This window comes from Scyliorhinus canicula, chromosome 3 (genome assembly GCF_902713615.1).
Source record: "Scyliorhinus canicula chromosome 3, sScyCan1.1, whole genome shotgun sequence".
Lineage (NCBI taxonomy): Eukaryota > Metazoa > Chordata > Chondrichthyes > Carcharhiniformes > Scyliorhinidae > Scyliorhinus > Scyliorhinus canicula.
Genome location: NC_052148.1, coordinates 252,747,593 through 252,764,928, shown reverse-complemented (window position 1 = coordinate 252,764,928; position 17,336 = coordinate 252,747,593). Strand labels below are relative to the sequence as shown.

The following is a 17,336-nucleotide window of genomic DNA, read 5'->3' as shown; positions in this document are numbered from 1 at the left end:
GTTAAAATGGTTTAGAAATTTGATCGTTTCATACCAGCTTTCCTTTAACTTGCATATCAGTTAACAAATTTGGAATCTCAATAGAATTGGGGACACTTCATATTACTTAAATGTTATTGAACCAAGGACAACAACATTTTATTTTATTCATTCATTGGATATGGACATCGCTGGTATTTATTGTCCATCTGTAATTATCCTTGAGAAGAGATAAAGCGGTTGCCTTATGAGGAAGTTTTGAGTAGGTTTGCTGATACTCATAGGAGTTTAGAAGAATGATATCTGATTGAAACATGTACGCTTTTGAATGAGCAGATGCTGACAGCATGTTTCCACTCATGGGGGAACCTAGAATAGGGGGACACAGTTTCAAAGTAAGGGTCTCTCATTTAAGATGGAGACACGGACCTTAATTTCCCGAGATTCTGCATGTAACCCATCCCGGCTGAACCTGACAGGCCCACAGCCTTTTCCCACTCAATTGTGTGTTCATTAACAGACAGCTGTCCATGCACAGTGCTACAGTGGCCAGACGAGGTACTGCAGCGCTGTGCCTCAGCCGAAGTCCCTGGACTGCGTTTGAGGTAAGTCCCAAAGTCCCAGGGATAGAAGGGTAGAATGTGTTCCTGGGGAGGGGGCACGATCTTGGTGTCAGGGAGTAGGCTCGCGTGCGAGAGAGAGGCCAGAACTCCCGGGTCCCAGAGAGCAGAACGCCCCAAATCTGAAAGGGCAGCACGGTAGTTAGGGTTAGGGTATGGGCAGCACGGTAGCATTGTGGATAGCACAATCGCTTCACAGCCCCAGGGTCCCAGGTTCGATTCCGGCTTGGGTCACTGTCTGTGTGGAGTCTGCACATCCTCCCCCTGTGTGCGTGGTGTTCCTCCGGGTGCTCCGGTTTCCTCCCACAGTCCAAAGATGTGCAGGTTAGGTGGATTGGCCATGATAAATTGCCCTTAGTGTCCAAAATTGCCCTTAGTGTTGCGTGGGGTTACTGGGTTATGGGGATAGGGTGGAGGTGTTGACCTTGGGTAGGGTGCTCTTTCCAAGAGCCGGTGCAGACTCAATGGGCTGAATGGCCTCCTTCTGCACTGTAAATTCTATGTCCTCCCGCCCGAATTGGAGATTCATTCATTTTTCAATTTCCCACTCTTCGCTGACCCGTGCCCGAAAAATTGAGACTGGGTGGAAAACAACCCTTAAGCATCTATAAAGTGGCTCCTTGAGGGCCTTCATTGGTGAAAGGGTGTGTTTCCTACCCAGTCCCTGCCCGCCCCACCGTGAAATTGTGTCAGGATAGGCGCGATCCCGGAGTTTCCCATCCGTGGAATGTTATCCCCCCCCCCCCACCCCCCCCCCCCCCCCCCCCACCCCCGATCTCCTGCCTCAGAACCCGACCTGGGAGAGTGTGATATTATGGCCAGGGAGTTATTTCTTCTCTTGGGAGCTTGTGAACCGTTGGAATTTATCCCAGAGAACTGCGGAGACAGGTCATTGAATATATTCAAAACTCTGATAGATTTTTGAACTATAGGGGAGCTAATGGTTATGGGAACAGGCAGGAAAGTAGATTTGAGAGCAAATAAGACATGATCTTAATGGCCAACGGTGCTCAAATACGGCCTACCTTGCCCACACATTTGATTACCCTCCCAGTCAATTTTTGTTTCTTGATCATGCTGTTTGTGAACCATTTTTGTACATTATTTCTACTTAAAAGTGACATAGAAACATAGAAATTTCTTAAGTACTGGAATTATTTTTCAGAAAGCAAAGGAAATGCTGCCTTTACAATGTGAAAAGGAGGTTCAGGTTTTTAATTTCAAAATCTGGAATTGAGTCCTTTGTTAGTGTTTTTCATTCTTGAAAAGTAATGAGAATTGAAATTTTAAGTGCCGTCTGTTCTTTAAACAGAAACATTTAAAAGACAAAAACTTAGCGACGAGAAGGCTTTGGAGGATAACCTTAATACAGACTTAGCCAATGTGAAGACAATTCCTCTTCTACCAAGAAGAATCCAGTCCCAGTGAGTAATTTTTTATCAGGCAAGGGGAATTAGTGCAAAACATTTCTATTTGAGAGTAATATTATGTGGTGAATGGATTATGCCAATAATCCACCATTGTATTTGTATCTGTGCTGTTGCCCTTGTATTTGTATCTGTGCTATGCTGTTGCCCTTGTGGGCTTCTCCTATGGGCCATTGTATGGCATTATCCATAGGGGAACATGTTGGGGCATGTATGGGCTCCGCCCATGGCTCCGCCCCTTGAAGGGAGGTATAAAGAGCAGTCGACCTGTAGGCGGTTCTCAGTATTGGATCAGTCGCAGGCAAGCACTGTTCTAAGTTGATTAAAGCCACGGTTTACTTCTACTCTTGTCTCGAGTGAATTGATGATCGCATCATATTATGAGCGGGATGCTCCCAAAAAATGCACGATTCTCCAGGACCAAAAAATGCATGATTCTCCAGAAAAATATCTAAGTGCGGTAGCGAGCGGGAACTGCCGCGAGCTTCCCGGCACTCGGCCTGGCAAGTCCAGCAATGCTATTAAACGCTAATTGGTCCATTTAACGACGCCCCTTCATTACTTCTCGCTGCAAATGAAGGCTCTCCAGCCAATTCGCTAGCACCACGCTCAATAGCCCCCGCTAAAAATGTCAAGCAGAACTTAAGTGGCACTTGCTCAACCAGCCCCAGCCAGCTCGCAACAATGGCGCCGAGAAGACCGCCCCAAGATTCGGGGATGCAGATCTTGGGAGGTTCCTAGACACAGTGGAGGCCAGGAGGGATGTCCTGTTCCCTCGCGGGTCCTGGAGGGTCAGCCATAGGGCAGCCAGTGCTGCCTGGGGCAGTGACTGGTGTGGCCGAGGGCAGGGGGTCACCAACGCGGAGACTGGCAGATGCCGTTGAGGTGAGGAACCACCAGCAATGACTCCCACATGCTACATGGCCCGCCCACCCACGGGAATCCACTTGTGTGAAATGCTCACTTAACCATGATTGCCAATTTCCTATTAGCAATAGCCTTCAGCCGCACGGCCAGAGGTATTGGGAGTCAGGAGTTATGGGTGGTCAGTGGGGCAGATGGGCAGGGACAAGGGTTGCGCCCGGAATGGATACACACGATCCAGGGGTTGGCATGGTGGTGCTGCGAGCGGTTGCCCCCCAGTTGTCTCACCAGCGCCTCCCCCCACCCTCACATGGAGGCCCATCCCTATGAAGGGTCTGCACCACCCCTCTCCCCCACCAGTCGAGGGTTCCCAGCCCCCGCCGAGCACTGGGGTGGCAAGCCCAGTGCCCTCGGCTCTTGGCCTGTGAGCAAAGATGGCTACTCACCTCCTCGGCTTCCCACGGAAGCCCTTCCTCCCACAGAAGCCCTTCCGCCATGTTCACCTTTTTACAAAGGAGTATTAATCGGCGCCTGGGTGACCAGTTGCTGGGGAGGCCGATGAATGACGGGAGGCCGTTGGATTAGGGGTGACTCCCATTAATTGTATGGAAATAGAGCTTCAGTGGTGATAATTGGTTTTTGGCCATGCTGAAGCGAGAACGTGATTTTGCTTATGGAAGCGGGCCGGTTGCATCGCAAACTGTTTGGCGCTTGGCTCAGTTCCTGATTTCTGCCTCTCCCGCTGTTTACCGGCCTTGTTTCGCTCGAGTGAGCATGCAACGAGGTCATAGTATCGCGCCCTAAGTGTTATTTTGGGTGGGTTTTGCGGTGTTATTCATGCTGGGTGTTTGGGTGCGATCCAGACTGGTATTTACCCACACTTAGTCATTTGTTTTGAACTTTGGGAGTTTCTCACTGGTAAATCCCATTCTTCAGTAGGGAACTAATGTTTTTAAAGGGTGCACCAATCTCAAAGTGAGGTTAAGGATCCCCCACAACCCCCACCCAGACATTGATGTCGCGAGGAATTAAGGGCTACGGGGAGAATGCTGGTAGGTGGAGTTGAAATGCCCATCAGCCATGATTGAATGGCGGAGTGGACTCGATGGGCCGAATGGCCTTACTTCCACTCCTATGTCTTATGGTCTTATAGCGCCTGCCCCCTACCCCCCACTGACATGGGCAATACTCGACCCCGGAGGGGAAATCTCCCACCCATAACTAAATGTCCGCATGACCACCCACCACAACTCAGGCATGATGGTGACCCGGCCCCACACCCATCCATTCTTGCGGGCATTAGGGTATTTCCCCCCCCCCCCCACCCCACCCCACCCACCAAGTTACACCACTGAGGTGTCGCAGAGGATCTACCCCACCTTCCGGGCCCCCACGCTTTTTCTGTTCACTCCCCACCCCCCCCTCCCATTTTCTGGGCTTCCCCCCCCCCCCCCCCCCCCAACCTTTCAAGCCCTCCCCCTTCATAACCCCCCTTCGTCCCCGAAACCTTTACATCCACCTTTCACACCCCCTTCATGGGCACAGCCTCCCCCTCGCCCCACCTCTTGGTAGTGCGCCATGGCACCTCTGGCAGTGCCAACCTTGCACCTGTGTACTGTCCAGGTGCCAGGAGCACAGTCAGGGCACTGCCCTGCCCTGTCCCCAACCACGTGGGGGGCTCCAATGGCCTACAAGCCCTCCTCCCCTCTGGCATCCTTTTTTCTCAAATTAAAACTGATAAAGGGAATTATTACGCTGAATTCTGAGTTAATGCTGTGGCTGTCTCCACACTTCTTCCAGTTCACACCCGGCCCCCAGCAATAAAGATCCCGCCTTGGCGGGCATTTTCCCCGGGCAGGCAGGCTGAGCTGGGAATTTCCCCAACTACTCCTTCCCACCTTGATGATGAAAATCCAAACACTTTCTCGAAGTGGAAAATATTTGCCTGAAAAAGCTCCTGTGAAGTGCTTTGGGACCTTTAACTATGTGAAAGGCTTAAAATGAATATACGCTGTTTTGTTGTATGTTGCAGAGATAACTAATATGAACAGCACTATCACATCACTATTTGACCCAATGGTGATGTCTGTACAATTTACAAACTGGAAACTTGGAGAGGAATATTTAACTTCAAAGTAAGTGTCTTTCTTGTCCCTGTTGGTGCTAACAGGTTGCTGTTACAGCAGAAGAGGACTGGATACATGTTGTTGCTTGAAGAGGAGACACATATGGAGTTCCTAAATCAGAGGACAGTGCTGCTTCATCAGCTGAAGGAGCAGGTTGACAAACGCTTGAAGGTAAAACAAGTGGTCATTGTAAGTCTAGATATGATACTGCAATATTAGTTGATTAATGCTTCCATAAGACATTAATTATCTACTGTTTTATTGCCGATGTTAACCAGTTTAATCTAAATAGGCTGATAGCTGTTAAAATATTAGAAATCATGCATATGTCAAACATTCAGCTCTGCAGTTTTTAAGTGTGTTTTTGTGTGAAAATAACAACTGATGAAAATGAAAGAAAAATATTGAGTCGCGCATACCTCCAATTACAGGTGTTTAATTTATAATCTTTATTGTCACAAGTAGGCTTACATTAACATTGCAGACATGTTTTCAGAAAATTTGTGACGATTAATAGCCACAGCGACCTCCATGAATATTCAAGGTTGCCATTCAGTGTGTCACCGGCTGGCATTATTTTCCAGAGAGTCATGGAGAACATCCTCCAAGAAGTACCGCGAGTGACGGTCTATTTGGATGATGTCCTGGTGACCGGATCCACTGAAAAAGAGCTCCTGAGCAACTTGAAGGAAATCCTCCTCCAGTTTTCCAAGACAGGCGACTGCCTTAAGAGAGGAAAATGCATTTTCTACGCTAAAGGGATCACTTACTTTGGGTATCCTGTTGAATAAGACAGCCTTCACCCACTGGAGGAGAAGGTACATGTAATGAAACAAGACCCCACGCCAAAGAACGCGACTGAATTGCAGTTGTTCTTAGAACTCATGAATTATTACAGAAAATTTATCCCTAACGTGGAGACCATCCTCGCACCACTGCACGCGCTATTGAAGGAATATCGAGTGCCGAAAGAAGAAGCCTTTGCCGGGGTGAACTGGCAACTGTCATCATCAGGGTTGTTGATCCATTATGACTAGCCCCTTTTGGTCACTGGTGATGCCTGTCCATATGGAATCGGGGCAGTGTAACCTATCACACGGACAACAGACAGGAGAGACCGATAGCTGATGTATCGCAGACTTTGGCCGCTGTGGAGCATAACTGCCCAGATTGAGAATGAAGGGCTGGCCGTACTGTTTGTGGTGAACAAATTTCATCAGTATGCTGATGGGCGTCGGTTCACCATCATAACGGGCCACAAGCCATTACTCGGATGGTTTAAAGATGACAAGGTGATTCCGCCAATAGTATCTGCCTGGATGCAGCGATAGGCCCTATTGTTAGCGGCGTAGGAGTGTGTGTTCGGGCATTGCCCAGGCTCACGGTTCACAAGTGCAGACACTCTGAGCCGGCCCCCGTTGTCGACATGCCCCCATCTCCACCAAGGACGGAAGAGGTCGTATCGATCTTAAATTTTATGGATACCTTGCTGTACAATTGCGCGATTGGACACGGAAGGATGCAACTTTGGCAAAGTTACGCTATGTCGTCTTACATGGGGGCCAGCAAGGGAAACTGCCTTTGGAGCTGCGGGCTTTTAGGATCAAGCAGCAAGAGCACAGCCTCCTCCTGTCGAGAACTCGTCTTGTAATCCCAAGTCAGGGCAGATAGGCCGTACTTCAAGATCTACATAATGGATGCCCGGTGGTGTCAAAGATGAAAATGCTAGCCAGGAGCCAAGCATGGTAGTCAGGCCTGGATGGCAAGGTGGAGTGACTGGCCCAGCAATGCATCACGTGCCAGGAGCATCGGACGCTCACGCCAGCTGCACCACTCCACCCATGGGAATGACCGTGCCAAACTTCGGTGCGCCTACATGCAGATTTTGCTGGACCTTTTCAAGGCTCAAAGTTCTTGCTAATGGTGAATGCTCATTCCAAATGGCTAGACATCCATCAAATGTCGTCCACCGTTTCAAAGATGACTGGCGAGAAGCGAGGACTCTCATTCAGTACCCATGGATTCCCAGAGGTATTAGTCATGGATAGCGGTACCCTGTCTACCAGTGAAGATAAACAGGGTGAAGCACATTGGGACTGCCCATACCACCCTTCCTCAAATGGTCTGGCTGAATTAGCAGTGCTGACATTTAAGAAGGATATGAGGAAACAGGCCGCAGGATCAGTAGAGTCGAGGCTGACGCACTTTTTGTTCAGCTACTGGACCACGCCACTCGTTACGAACGGAGTGGGCTGGTTGAACTGTTAATGGGCCAGAGGCTCCAAACCCACCTTAGCCTAACGTTGCAAAACAGTAAAGAACAGTACAGCACAGGAACACGCCCTTCGGCTTCCAAACCTGCGTTCTCTGATATTAGCGGGAAAGTCAAATGGAGACAGGGGGTGGGATTCTCCGAGCCTCCGTGCCGAAATCGCGACCGGTGCGGGGCGGAGAATGGGCGTTGACACCGAAATCTGGCGCGATGCCGCTCCCGGACTGGAGAATCACGGCAAATCACATGCGCGCGTGCAGTCTACGCGGCGAAGATAAGGGGCCATTGACAGAGGCCCCCCCAGTGATTCCCCGGGGACAAACGGCCGAGTTCCCGACGGCGTGGTTCTAACCACGTTTTGTCCGGCTGGTAGTGGCTGCTGACTCAGTCCATGGCCGCCCTGGTGGGGTGGGGGGGGGGGGGGTGGATCCTTCACCGTGGGGGCCTCACAGACAAGTTATCGGCCATCACCGATTTGCGCGTGCGCGCAATCTCGGGGGGGACCTACATTCCTGCTGCCGCTCCGCGGGCTGAGTCCGCCGTGCGCATGCGCAGATTCCCGACCGAAAGTGCAGGGCCCGGTATCCGCAGCCAGAGCCAGATCGACATGGGTACCACCATTACACGTGAGAACACCACCCACCAGGAACGTGGTGCATACTCGTGCGACTCTGCCAATGTTGTCTACCTCATACGCTGCAGGAAAGGATGTCCCGAAGCGTGGAACATTGGTGAGACCATGCAGACGCTGCGACAACGGATGAACAGACATCGCGAGACAATCGCCAGGCAGGAATGTTCCCTTCCAGTCGGGGAACACTTCCGCATTCAAGGGCATCCAGCCTCTGATCTTCAGGTAAGCATTCTCCAAGGCGGCGTTCAGGGTGCACGACAACGCAGAATCGCCGAGCAGAAACGTATAGTCAAGTTCCGCACACATGAGTATGGCCTCAACCGGGACCTTGGATTCATGTCGCATTACATTCACCCCCAATCATCTAGTCTGGGATGGCGAAATCCTACCAACTGTCCTGGCTTGAGACAATTCACACCTCTTTAACCTGTGATTATCCCTCTCTCCAGTTGCTCAGCCTGGACCTGTAAAGACTTAATTACCTGCAAAGACTCACATTCAGTCTTGCATCTTTGACTTTGTCTGTGTATATGTTTCTGGAACCCACCTCTTCATTCACCTGAGGAAGGAGCTGTGCTCCAAAAGCTAGTGATTTGAAAAAAACCTTTTGGACATTAACCTGGTGCTGTAAGACTTCTTACTAAAAGTAAAGAAAGTATTTGTTGAAGAACAGAACTTTTTAATTATAATAATTGTATACCCATAAGGCATAGAAACAACTTTTAAGTTTGTCTTTGTATGTTTGTACCTATTGTGTAGTAATAAGAATTTATGTGGCGGAATTCTTCAATATAGTAAGTGTGTTTCTGGGGGATTCCTGCAGTACTCTTGGGAGCCCAAAAGGGTTCAGCGGCTGGAAACATTTGGGGAAGCCCTGACCTAGAGAATAGTGTCACAAGGATCTCCGGAAGAGCTCCCCCTACTGTACTAGGATGACAGTTTTTGCATTTGCCACACCACCTCTCTGCGAGTCCATCTGAATGAGATGGTCAATTTTGCGTAGAATTCCTACAGTGCAGAATGAGGCCATTCGGCTCATTGAGTCTGCCCAAAGAGCACCCTGCCTATGCCCACTCCCCTGTCCTATCCCTGTAGCCCCATTACCCCATCTAATCTACACATCGTTGGATACTAAGGAGCCATTTAGCATGGCCAATCCATATATAACCTGCACATATTTGAACTGTGGGAGGGAACCAGGCAGACACGGGAAGAAAATATAACCTCCACACAGACAGTCACCCAAGGTCAGAATCGAACCCGGCTCCCTGACGCTGCGAGGCAGCCGTGCTAACCATTGATTTCACATAGGAAATCGCCAAAATATTTGGTCTCTAGTAAATAATTTTTCTTTCTAATTTCACCATTTAGCTGGCAGAACAAACCTTCATGTCCCAACTTGCTGCTTTAGCCCGAGTTTCCCAAGCGAATTGGACGACTCTGGAAAAGAAATTCCTTTCCGGTAGGGAAATAAAGTTCATTTTATTTAAATATATAAAAACTCAAGATTTTTGGAGCTTCTTCAAGCTGAGCCTGACACTTTAACCAAGTTCAAGGAACCCCTAGAGGTTCAAGAACAAGTGAAGACTGCAGTTACTTCATCCTCATTATATAGCCATGGTCTTTCTTACCTTGTCTTTCTGGGGAATATTGTGTTCACTATTTAGCAGCCTGTTCCATTTACGTTAATGTGGTATGTTGCACTATACCGGGAGGAATGTGAACTACTACCATCATCCATTTTTTTAAAAAAGCCCACCACAATCCATTTATTCTGCAACTATCAATGCATTTCTAACTTCCCCTTCCTTCGTTAAGGCCATCAGCTTAACTGCATGCATTCCTATCTACATCACTGATATCTCCTTGATGGGTATGATTGTGACTGCGTGGGTTAATAAAATCTGCAGCTTTTGACATGTTTGATCACTCTATACTCTTCCACTCAATCTCTTCTGTGTCATTGCCCTTTCCTGGCTCCACTTCTACCTATCCAATGCAGCTAGCACATCTTTACTTGCCAAACCTTTGCTTTCCTTCCTTGATCGCCTCATGCCAATTAACATAAGCATGAAGTCAACTTCCACATGTATGTTAATGGCGCCCAAAATCACCTTATCGATTATAAAAACAGACAGTAAGAACTTCTTCTCATATATCAAAAGGAAGAGAGAGGCAAAAGTGAACACAGAACCCTTAGAGAGTGTGACTAGGGAAATGATCATTGAGAATCAAGAAATGGCAGAGGAGTTAAATAAATACTTTGTGTCAGTCTTCACAGTAGAAGACACTAATAGCATTCCAAAAATATTATACTATGGGGGTAGTATATTAGCGTGGATAGAAGATTGGTTAACATATAGAATACAGAGAGTTGGGATAAGAGGGGCATTTTCAGGATCACAGCCTGTAATTAGTGGAGTGCCATGGGTGTCAGTGCTGGAGCTACAATTATATTAATGACCTGGACAAGGGAAGTGAGGGTACTGAATCTGTGGAGTTCTTTGCCCTGAGGGTACTGAATCTGTGGAGTTCTTTGTGGCTGAGGGATATAGAGGCTGGGTCATTAAATATGTTCAAGGCTGAGATAGCCAGATTTTTAATTCATAAGGGAATTGAGGGCTATGGGGATGAGACGGGAACGTGGACTTGAGGAATATGATATCAGGTCAGTCATGGTCTGATTGAATTGAGGAGCAGACCTGATGGGCTGAGTGGCCTACTTCTGACGCTACATCTTATGGTCCTCATCTCTAACTCAAGAGAAGGAATGGTATGATTTAGATTTAGAACAGTACAGCACAGAACAGGCCCTTCAGCCCTCGATGTTGTGCCGAGCAATGATCACCCTACTTAAACCCACGTAACCCGTATACCCGTAACCCAACAATCCCCCCCATTAACCTTACACTACGGGCAATTTAGCATGGCCAATCCACCTAACCCGCACATCTTTGGACTGTGGGAGGAAACCGGAGCACCCGGAGGAAACCCACGCACACACAGGGAGGACGTGCAGACTCCACACAGACAGTGACCCAGCCGGGAATCGAACCTGGGACCCTGGAGCTGTGAAGCATTGATGCTAACCACCATGCTACCGTGAGGCTATCTTACTATTTGTCCAAATTCATGTCAGCGAAATACTGACAGTTCAATGCAGCATTAAAACTGCTGACTGACCCTACAGGAACATTGTCCTCCTTCAGCATTACCTCGTCATCCAGCCACTATGTCCCACTTACATATTATTGATTTCAGACATTCCTGTCCTTAATTACAAATGAATCATTAACATTGCATGCTTGTTATATTCTTGTAAAGCATCCTTTTCTCCTCCTTACTATAATAAAATAATTTGGGACCTCCACTTATTTTGAAGATCTATTTACACCTGTGTTCAAGGTAAAAATGCATATTCTAATCTCAAGTTAACAGCATTTTAAAATGCTCCCAATCATCATTTATTCTCAATGCAAAACATTTGTAAATTTCCAAACAGGAGCTACAAGTGGAACACATAAGAGGAAAGAACCCAGAAATCCCATATTTCCACATCAAACTGAGAGTAATGCCACATAAAAGCATCGACAGAAGTAAATGGTCCAGCCTTTGAGGTATGTTGCAAGTAACATGTTGCAATATAGCTAGATAAGTTTCATTCCACCTTTTGATGGCACTGATTACTGTGACCAACATCAAGTTTTGTCTTTGTTGGGTCTTTTGGATCTTCTGTTCTCTGGACTGCAGTAAGCACTCTGTATTTTGTCCATCTTGAATGTACATACCTCCAAACATAACTCCTGTTTTTTGTCCTCTCTTTAATCTCTCTTATAGCCAGTCCACCTGTCCTCATGCTATCCCTATCCCTTGGAACCAGGTTCCTCCTTGTAACCAGCACCCTATCATTGGTACATTTGAACTTTCTAACATTATCAAACTCAATCAAAGTCACAAATGAATCATTGCCTTGAATGTTGAAGCTCAAGCCCAATTGGCTTTGGATTTTACTGATCAGCTTTCCATTTGTTTCCTACATCACATAACTTTGGAAACCTGCTCTTAATATTTGGTGGTAACTTCATCGATTGACAATTTAAATCTCTAATTTCCTCTGATCTCCATGGAACTCTGACACTGCCTCCGTTGTTGCTGCCTTCTTCAATAACGGTTATTTATTCCTTCTATCATCGAAACATTGAGCTGGGTTTTCATCTCTAGTGTGGGAATCGCAAGACGGAGCAGTTCCCAACATTGCATGTAGACTGGTTCCTTAAGGTGGCAGGGCAGGTAGATCCAGTGGTTAAGGGGGCATAGATGTAAGGCAAGTGGCAAGAGATTTAGAGGGGATGTGAGGGAAAAACCTTTCACCCAGCGAGGTGGTGGGAGTCTGGAATTCGCTGCCTGAAGAAGTGGTAGAGGCAGAGACCCTCATGACATTTCAGAAGTATATAAGTATTTTGATGTGCTCTTACGATGCCAAAGCATACAAGGCTAGGGTAAGTGCTGGGCAATGGGATTAGAATAATTAGGTGGTTGTCTTTGACCAGTGCAGACGAATGGTGGTGAGCTGCCTTCTTGAACCACTGTGGTCCCTGAGATGCAGATACACCCACAGTGCTGTTAGGAAGGGAGTTCCAGGTTTTTGAGCCGGCGACAGTAAAGGAGTGACATATTTCCAAATCAGGATGGTGAGTAGGTTGGACAGGAACGTCCAGGTGGTGGTGTTCCCAGGAATCTGTTGCTCTTGTCCTTCTAGATGGCACTGGTTGTGGGTTTAGAAATTGGTGTCTAAGGAGCACGGTAGCACATTGGTTAGCACAGTTGCTTCACAGCTCCAGGGTCTCAGGTTTGATTCCCGGCTTGGGTCACTGTCGGTTCGTAGTCTGCACGTTCTCCTCGTGTCTGGGTGGGTTTCCTCCGGGTGCTCCGGTTTCCTCCCACAGACCAAAGATGTGCAGGTTAGGTGGATTGGCCATGGTAAATTGCCCTTAGTGTCCAAAAAGGTTAGATGGGGTTACGGGGATAGGGTGAACCTTGGTGAGTTTTTGCAGTACATCTTGTAGCTGGTACACAAGGCTGTCATTGTTTGCCGGTGGTGGAGGGATTGAATATTTGTGGAAGGGGTGGCAATCAAACGGGCTGCTTTTTCCTGGATGGTGTCGAGCTTCTTGAGTATTGTTTGAGCTGTACACATATAGGCAAGTGCAGAGCATTCCATTACACTCCTGACTTGTGCCTTGTAGATGGCGGACAGGATTTCGGGTGTCAATGAGGTGAGTTACTCGCCACAGAATTCCTAGCCTTCGACCTGCTCTGGTAGCCACAGTATTTTGTATGGCTAGCCCAGTTCCATTTCATGTCAATGATAAATCCCAGGATGCTGATAGTGGGGTTTCAACGATTGAAATGCCATTGTATGTCAAGGGGCAATGTTTAGATCCTCTCTTGTTGCTGGAAATGATCATCACCCGGTATTTGCATACATGAACGTTACTTGCCACTTCTTAGCCCAAGTCTGGATATTGACCAGGTCCTGTTGCATATGGACATGGACTGCTTCAGATCTGAGGAGTCGCTAATAGTACTGAATATTGTGCAAACATCAGCAAACATCCCCACTTCTGAACTAATGATAGAAGGTCATTGATGAAGCAGCTGAAGATCATTGGACCTAGGACGTGAGGAATTCCTGCAGTGATGTCCTGGAGCAGAGATGATTAACCTCCAACCACCACAACTATGTTCCTTTGCACCAGGTATGACGCCAACCAGTGGAGGGTTTCCCCCTATTCCTATTGACTCCAGTTCTGCTAGGGTTCTTTTATGCCATACTTGGTCAAATTGATGTCTTGATGTCAAGGGCAGTCACTCTCACAATTGACTGAGCTGTCAAAACAAACTATTATAGCTCCAGACAGTGGAGCCTATTGAAACTGAAATAACAGGGACAGGATGCTGCATTTTGCCGACAGCCCGGGGGTTTCCTGACAGCGTGGGGCTGCCCCACAATGGGAAACCCCATTGACTGGCCAGGTAACGGACCATTCCGCTGGCGGGGTAAGGCAGAAATGTGGCGCGCCGGGACGGAGAATCCCACCCCAGATTTATTTTCTGAATTTATGCAGTATGCCTTTTTTTCTAAATTAAAGCAGCCTGGAATTCAAATCGGTATTCAGATCATGACAGGAGAGTTTCTACAGTTTTGAATGTATCAAAGCACTTTTTCCAATGGGAAAAGCACTTAAATGTATCTTGCAGAATGCTAATCAATGTAATAGTCAACGTACATTTTCAGGGCTGAGCTTGTGACCAATCACTGCAGCAACAACGCATTCCCTCAGCAGGGTCTCCCAAGTTTCCCGAACTGTCTTAACAGGTGGGCTTTCCAAAGGCATCCAAAACCCACCAGACCCGACGAAAATACTGTGGGACATAAAATACAACTTTCCCCCAGGCCTGTCATTGATTATCCTGCCATCACTGATGTGAATGTGGGATCACACCCAACCCTTTCCCACCATGGGAAGTTTGCGTTGGGCTCTTTTTTTGGTGAGGTGGGACAGGGGAAAGAAATTCAAATTTACAATCCTGCAGCCTCAGATCTGCCACTTCCCACAACCATTTCCTGAATTTCTTGGGAGTGGAAAATTGGCCCTCTATTTTCCCTCATCAACTCTTAACACTTTATAAATCCCCAAATCCACCTAAGTTATGCACTCACCTCCCATATCTCAGAACACTGTTCCAACAATAGGCAGCCTCTCTCCATCATAAATGTTTTTATCTCTATTTCATTAATACTCATTGCTTTTCTTTTGAACTTTACTTTCTTGGTTGTACTAAGCTAGTTGCTTTATACACGGTCGTAAACAATCATTTCCCTTCCCTACGAAATGAAATACAATTAACCGTATAATTAACCACAAGGCTTGCCACTCTAATCTTTCACTGGATGTGAATTACTCCTACTGTATTTAAGCTTCTAAAATTCAAGCTTAGCAACACTTAATTAATTCCTGATTTATTTTTTCAGCTTTGGCAATATTCCACAAGATGCTTTGGCCCTTTTCATAACGTTTTACCATTGTGACAACCAGAATGGCTCTTCTTTGAAGAAAACACAGGTAACCTCCCATGGTAACGGCAAGATGCAAAACCAAACAATTATCCAGATATCTGGAATCGGTGATATGCAGGACTAACGGTGCTATTGAGAATATGGAAAATACTGTACAGTAGCACAAGTTAAAAGGTTTCTACCATTGGAATGATTTAAAAATCCACTATTAGAGTAAATTGATGTAAAGTTATGAACATTTAAATTTTCTTATGCACTTTGATTGGGATTGTTTTTATTGGATTACCTTCGGCTGTCTTTTCCTGCTGTTTTTTGACAGATATTTCTGGTTACAAAATACCAATCCAGTTCTTTTGCATTCTGAACAATGTAACCTCTTTTAAACCTCTATTAAACCTCTTTTCCCCCTGATTTTAGATTATTTCCGTATCGGGAGAAAACGGTGAGAATCCCTTTGACAGTTCCGTCCCGATTTCCATCACAATCCACTCTCACTTGGTAATTATTTTGGAGCCTGGGGAAATTCTCACCGGGACTCAAAGGCGCCGGCCTGATTGGCTTTCGGAGATCGTAAGGGCACCCAGATCCCCAGGCAACCCTACAGCACCCCTTATCTGCTACTCACCGACAGAGATTTCCCACCTACCACCACAAAATATCAGGCCCCTCCAGGCACATAATTGGTACGAGCGCCCCCTCCCCCCACATCTCCCCAAGTGACCGACACCCCGCCACAGGGTCGCCACAGGCCTCCCTCCATGCCCCCTGTCTCAGCCCCCCCCCCCTCACAGTGCCCCCTGGCACTGCTGCCTGGCAGTATCAGGGGTGCCTTTCCCCAACCACCCAAGGGCTCTTGACATGTTTAGTACAGGAGATTGCAATAACCATGAGAAAAGACTTGGCTCAAAAGCAGCAGCCACTCCTTTCCTCACAGCTTTCCTAATGGAACATCTCCAAGCACCAATAGATAGATAAATACACAGAAATGAATGCAGAATGGAAGTTTTACTCATCATTTATTTCACAGCCTTAAGGCTCGAGTAGTCACAACATCAGAGTATTCAGTTTGAAATAGTACAAATGTACATGAATACAAAGGAAGAATCGGTATCAAAAAAGATAGAAAACGTGACTGCAGCTTAAGACTAAGGCGGCTCAAATTCTTGTTGGTATTTATCAGACACCGCGATTCAATGGTGGAACATTTCTTGCACTAACTTGCATCACCTCACATAAAACAGCTCACTCTTTTTGCTAAAAGGCCAACTCTTAGGCCACCTGCTCTGAAACTTTCCCCACGCTTGCAGCCAGCAAGCTAAAATCACTGCGAAAACATTTCTCAAGCTTACAGCAAAAACTAAAATGACTTCAGAAACTGTAAAGCGACAGTGAACCAGAAGTGTGAAACGCATTTGCAAGCCAAAATCACTGTATGAACTTCAAAATGTCCTCTTTTTTCACACATTAATATCACTCTGGTAATGGTGTGAGGTAATCATAGCAGCAGAACTAACCTTCCCTTAAGTGTTTGAATACAATGGCTGTGCCATGGTGTGATTGAATGTAACTGAAGCCACTGAGATAACCATGTTTTGCCCATTCATATAAACTTTTCAATCTTCCTACTTCTGATTATCTTTTTGCTGATGATAAAAGAAAAAGGATACTGTACCATAAATTCACACCCGTTTAGCTAACAATTATGGCTAAATCATTTCAGTCCTTGGCAATTTGTCCTCAAGAATGTGTTTATTTTTCAATACACAAAACAGAAATTGCATCCCTTAACATCATGCACTAACTTCTATAACAGTTAAAATGTGCGAAGTACCCTTATTAAGTCATGAGGAAAAACTCTAAACCAGTGTTGAAATGGACAATGGTAATGGATGGGCTATGCTAAGTGACAACTGTGTGGCCGTCAACTGTAAGCAGAAATACATCACATAATTCACCTCATTCTATATGACAAACACACACACACGCATACTTTGTTTCTTTTCTTAAATACCAGAGAAAGCTGTTTTTTCTAACACTGATAACCTTGGAAGTAAATAAACCACTCGTATCAGCCCCCAGCAGCTCAACCTTCTTGTGCTTGTCAACCTAAGCTTGTGATGTTGGATCGTCCGCCAGGTGGATTGACAATACGATGTCCAGAACGGCGTGGAACGTTGTCATCGAACTGGGCACCTAGCACACAGAGAGCACAGACATCAGTTAAAACAAATGTGTCCTTTTCTTCAAAGTGTTTTAAAAGATGCTGTAATCAACAACTTTGTCAGAGCTGTTTCTGTTTCACTGCTGTATTTTCCTCTGGGGTGCAGGGCAAT

General features: G+C 46.6%; 2 protein-coding genes across 5 annotated transcripts in view; one reads left to right on the top strand and one right to left on the bottom strand.

The window, feature by feature from the left end:
* The window catches only part of LOC119963439 (ellis-van Creveld syndrome protein-like), a 66,569-nt gene extending 51,155 nt beyond the window's left edge, over positions 1–15,414 (top strand). Inside the window, exons 17-21 of one of the 3 annotated variants that reach the window (XM_038792573.1) lie at positions 1,912–2,023; positions 5,061–5,187; positions 9,294–9,384; positions 11,425–11,539; positions 14,959–15,414. In XM_038792573.1, the coding sequence (XP_038648501.1) occupies positions 1,912–2,023; positions 5,061–5,187; positions 9,294–9,384; positions 11,425–11,504 (410 nt within the window). In that variant the 3' untranslated portion in view covers positions 11,505–11,539; positions 14,959–15,414. The remainder of the gene's footprint in view (positions 1–1,911; positions 2,024–5,060; positions 5,188–9,293; positions 9,385–11,424; positions 11,540–14,958) is intronic. The other 2 variants (XM_038792574.1, XM_038792575.1) reach the window with 2 other exon arrangements.
* Positions 15,415–16,002: 588 nt separating this feature from the next.
* The window catches only part of LOC119963436 (dihydropyrimidinase-related protein 1-like), an 81,336-nt gene continuing 80,002 nt past the window's right edge, over positions 16,003–17,336 (bottom strand). For both annotated transcript variants that reach the window (XM_038792563.1, XM_038792564.1), the window contains exon 14: positions 16,003–17,196. In XM_038792563.1, coding sequence (XP_038648491.1) covers positions 17,105–17,196 — 92 coding nt within the window. In that variant the 3' untranslated portion in view covers positions 16,003–17,104. The remainder of the gene's footprint in view (positions 17,197–17,336) is intronic.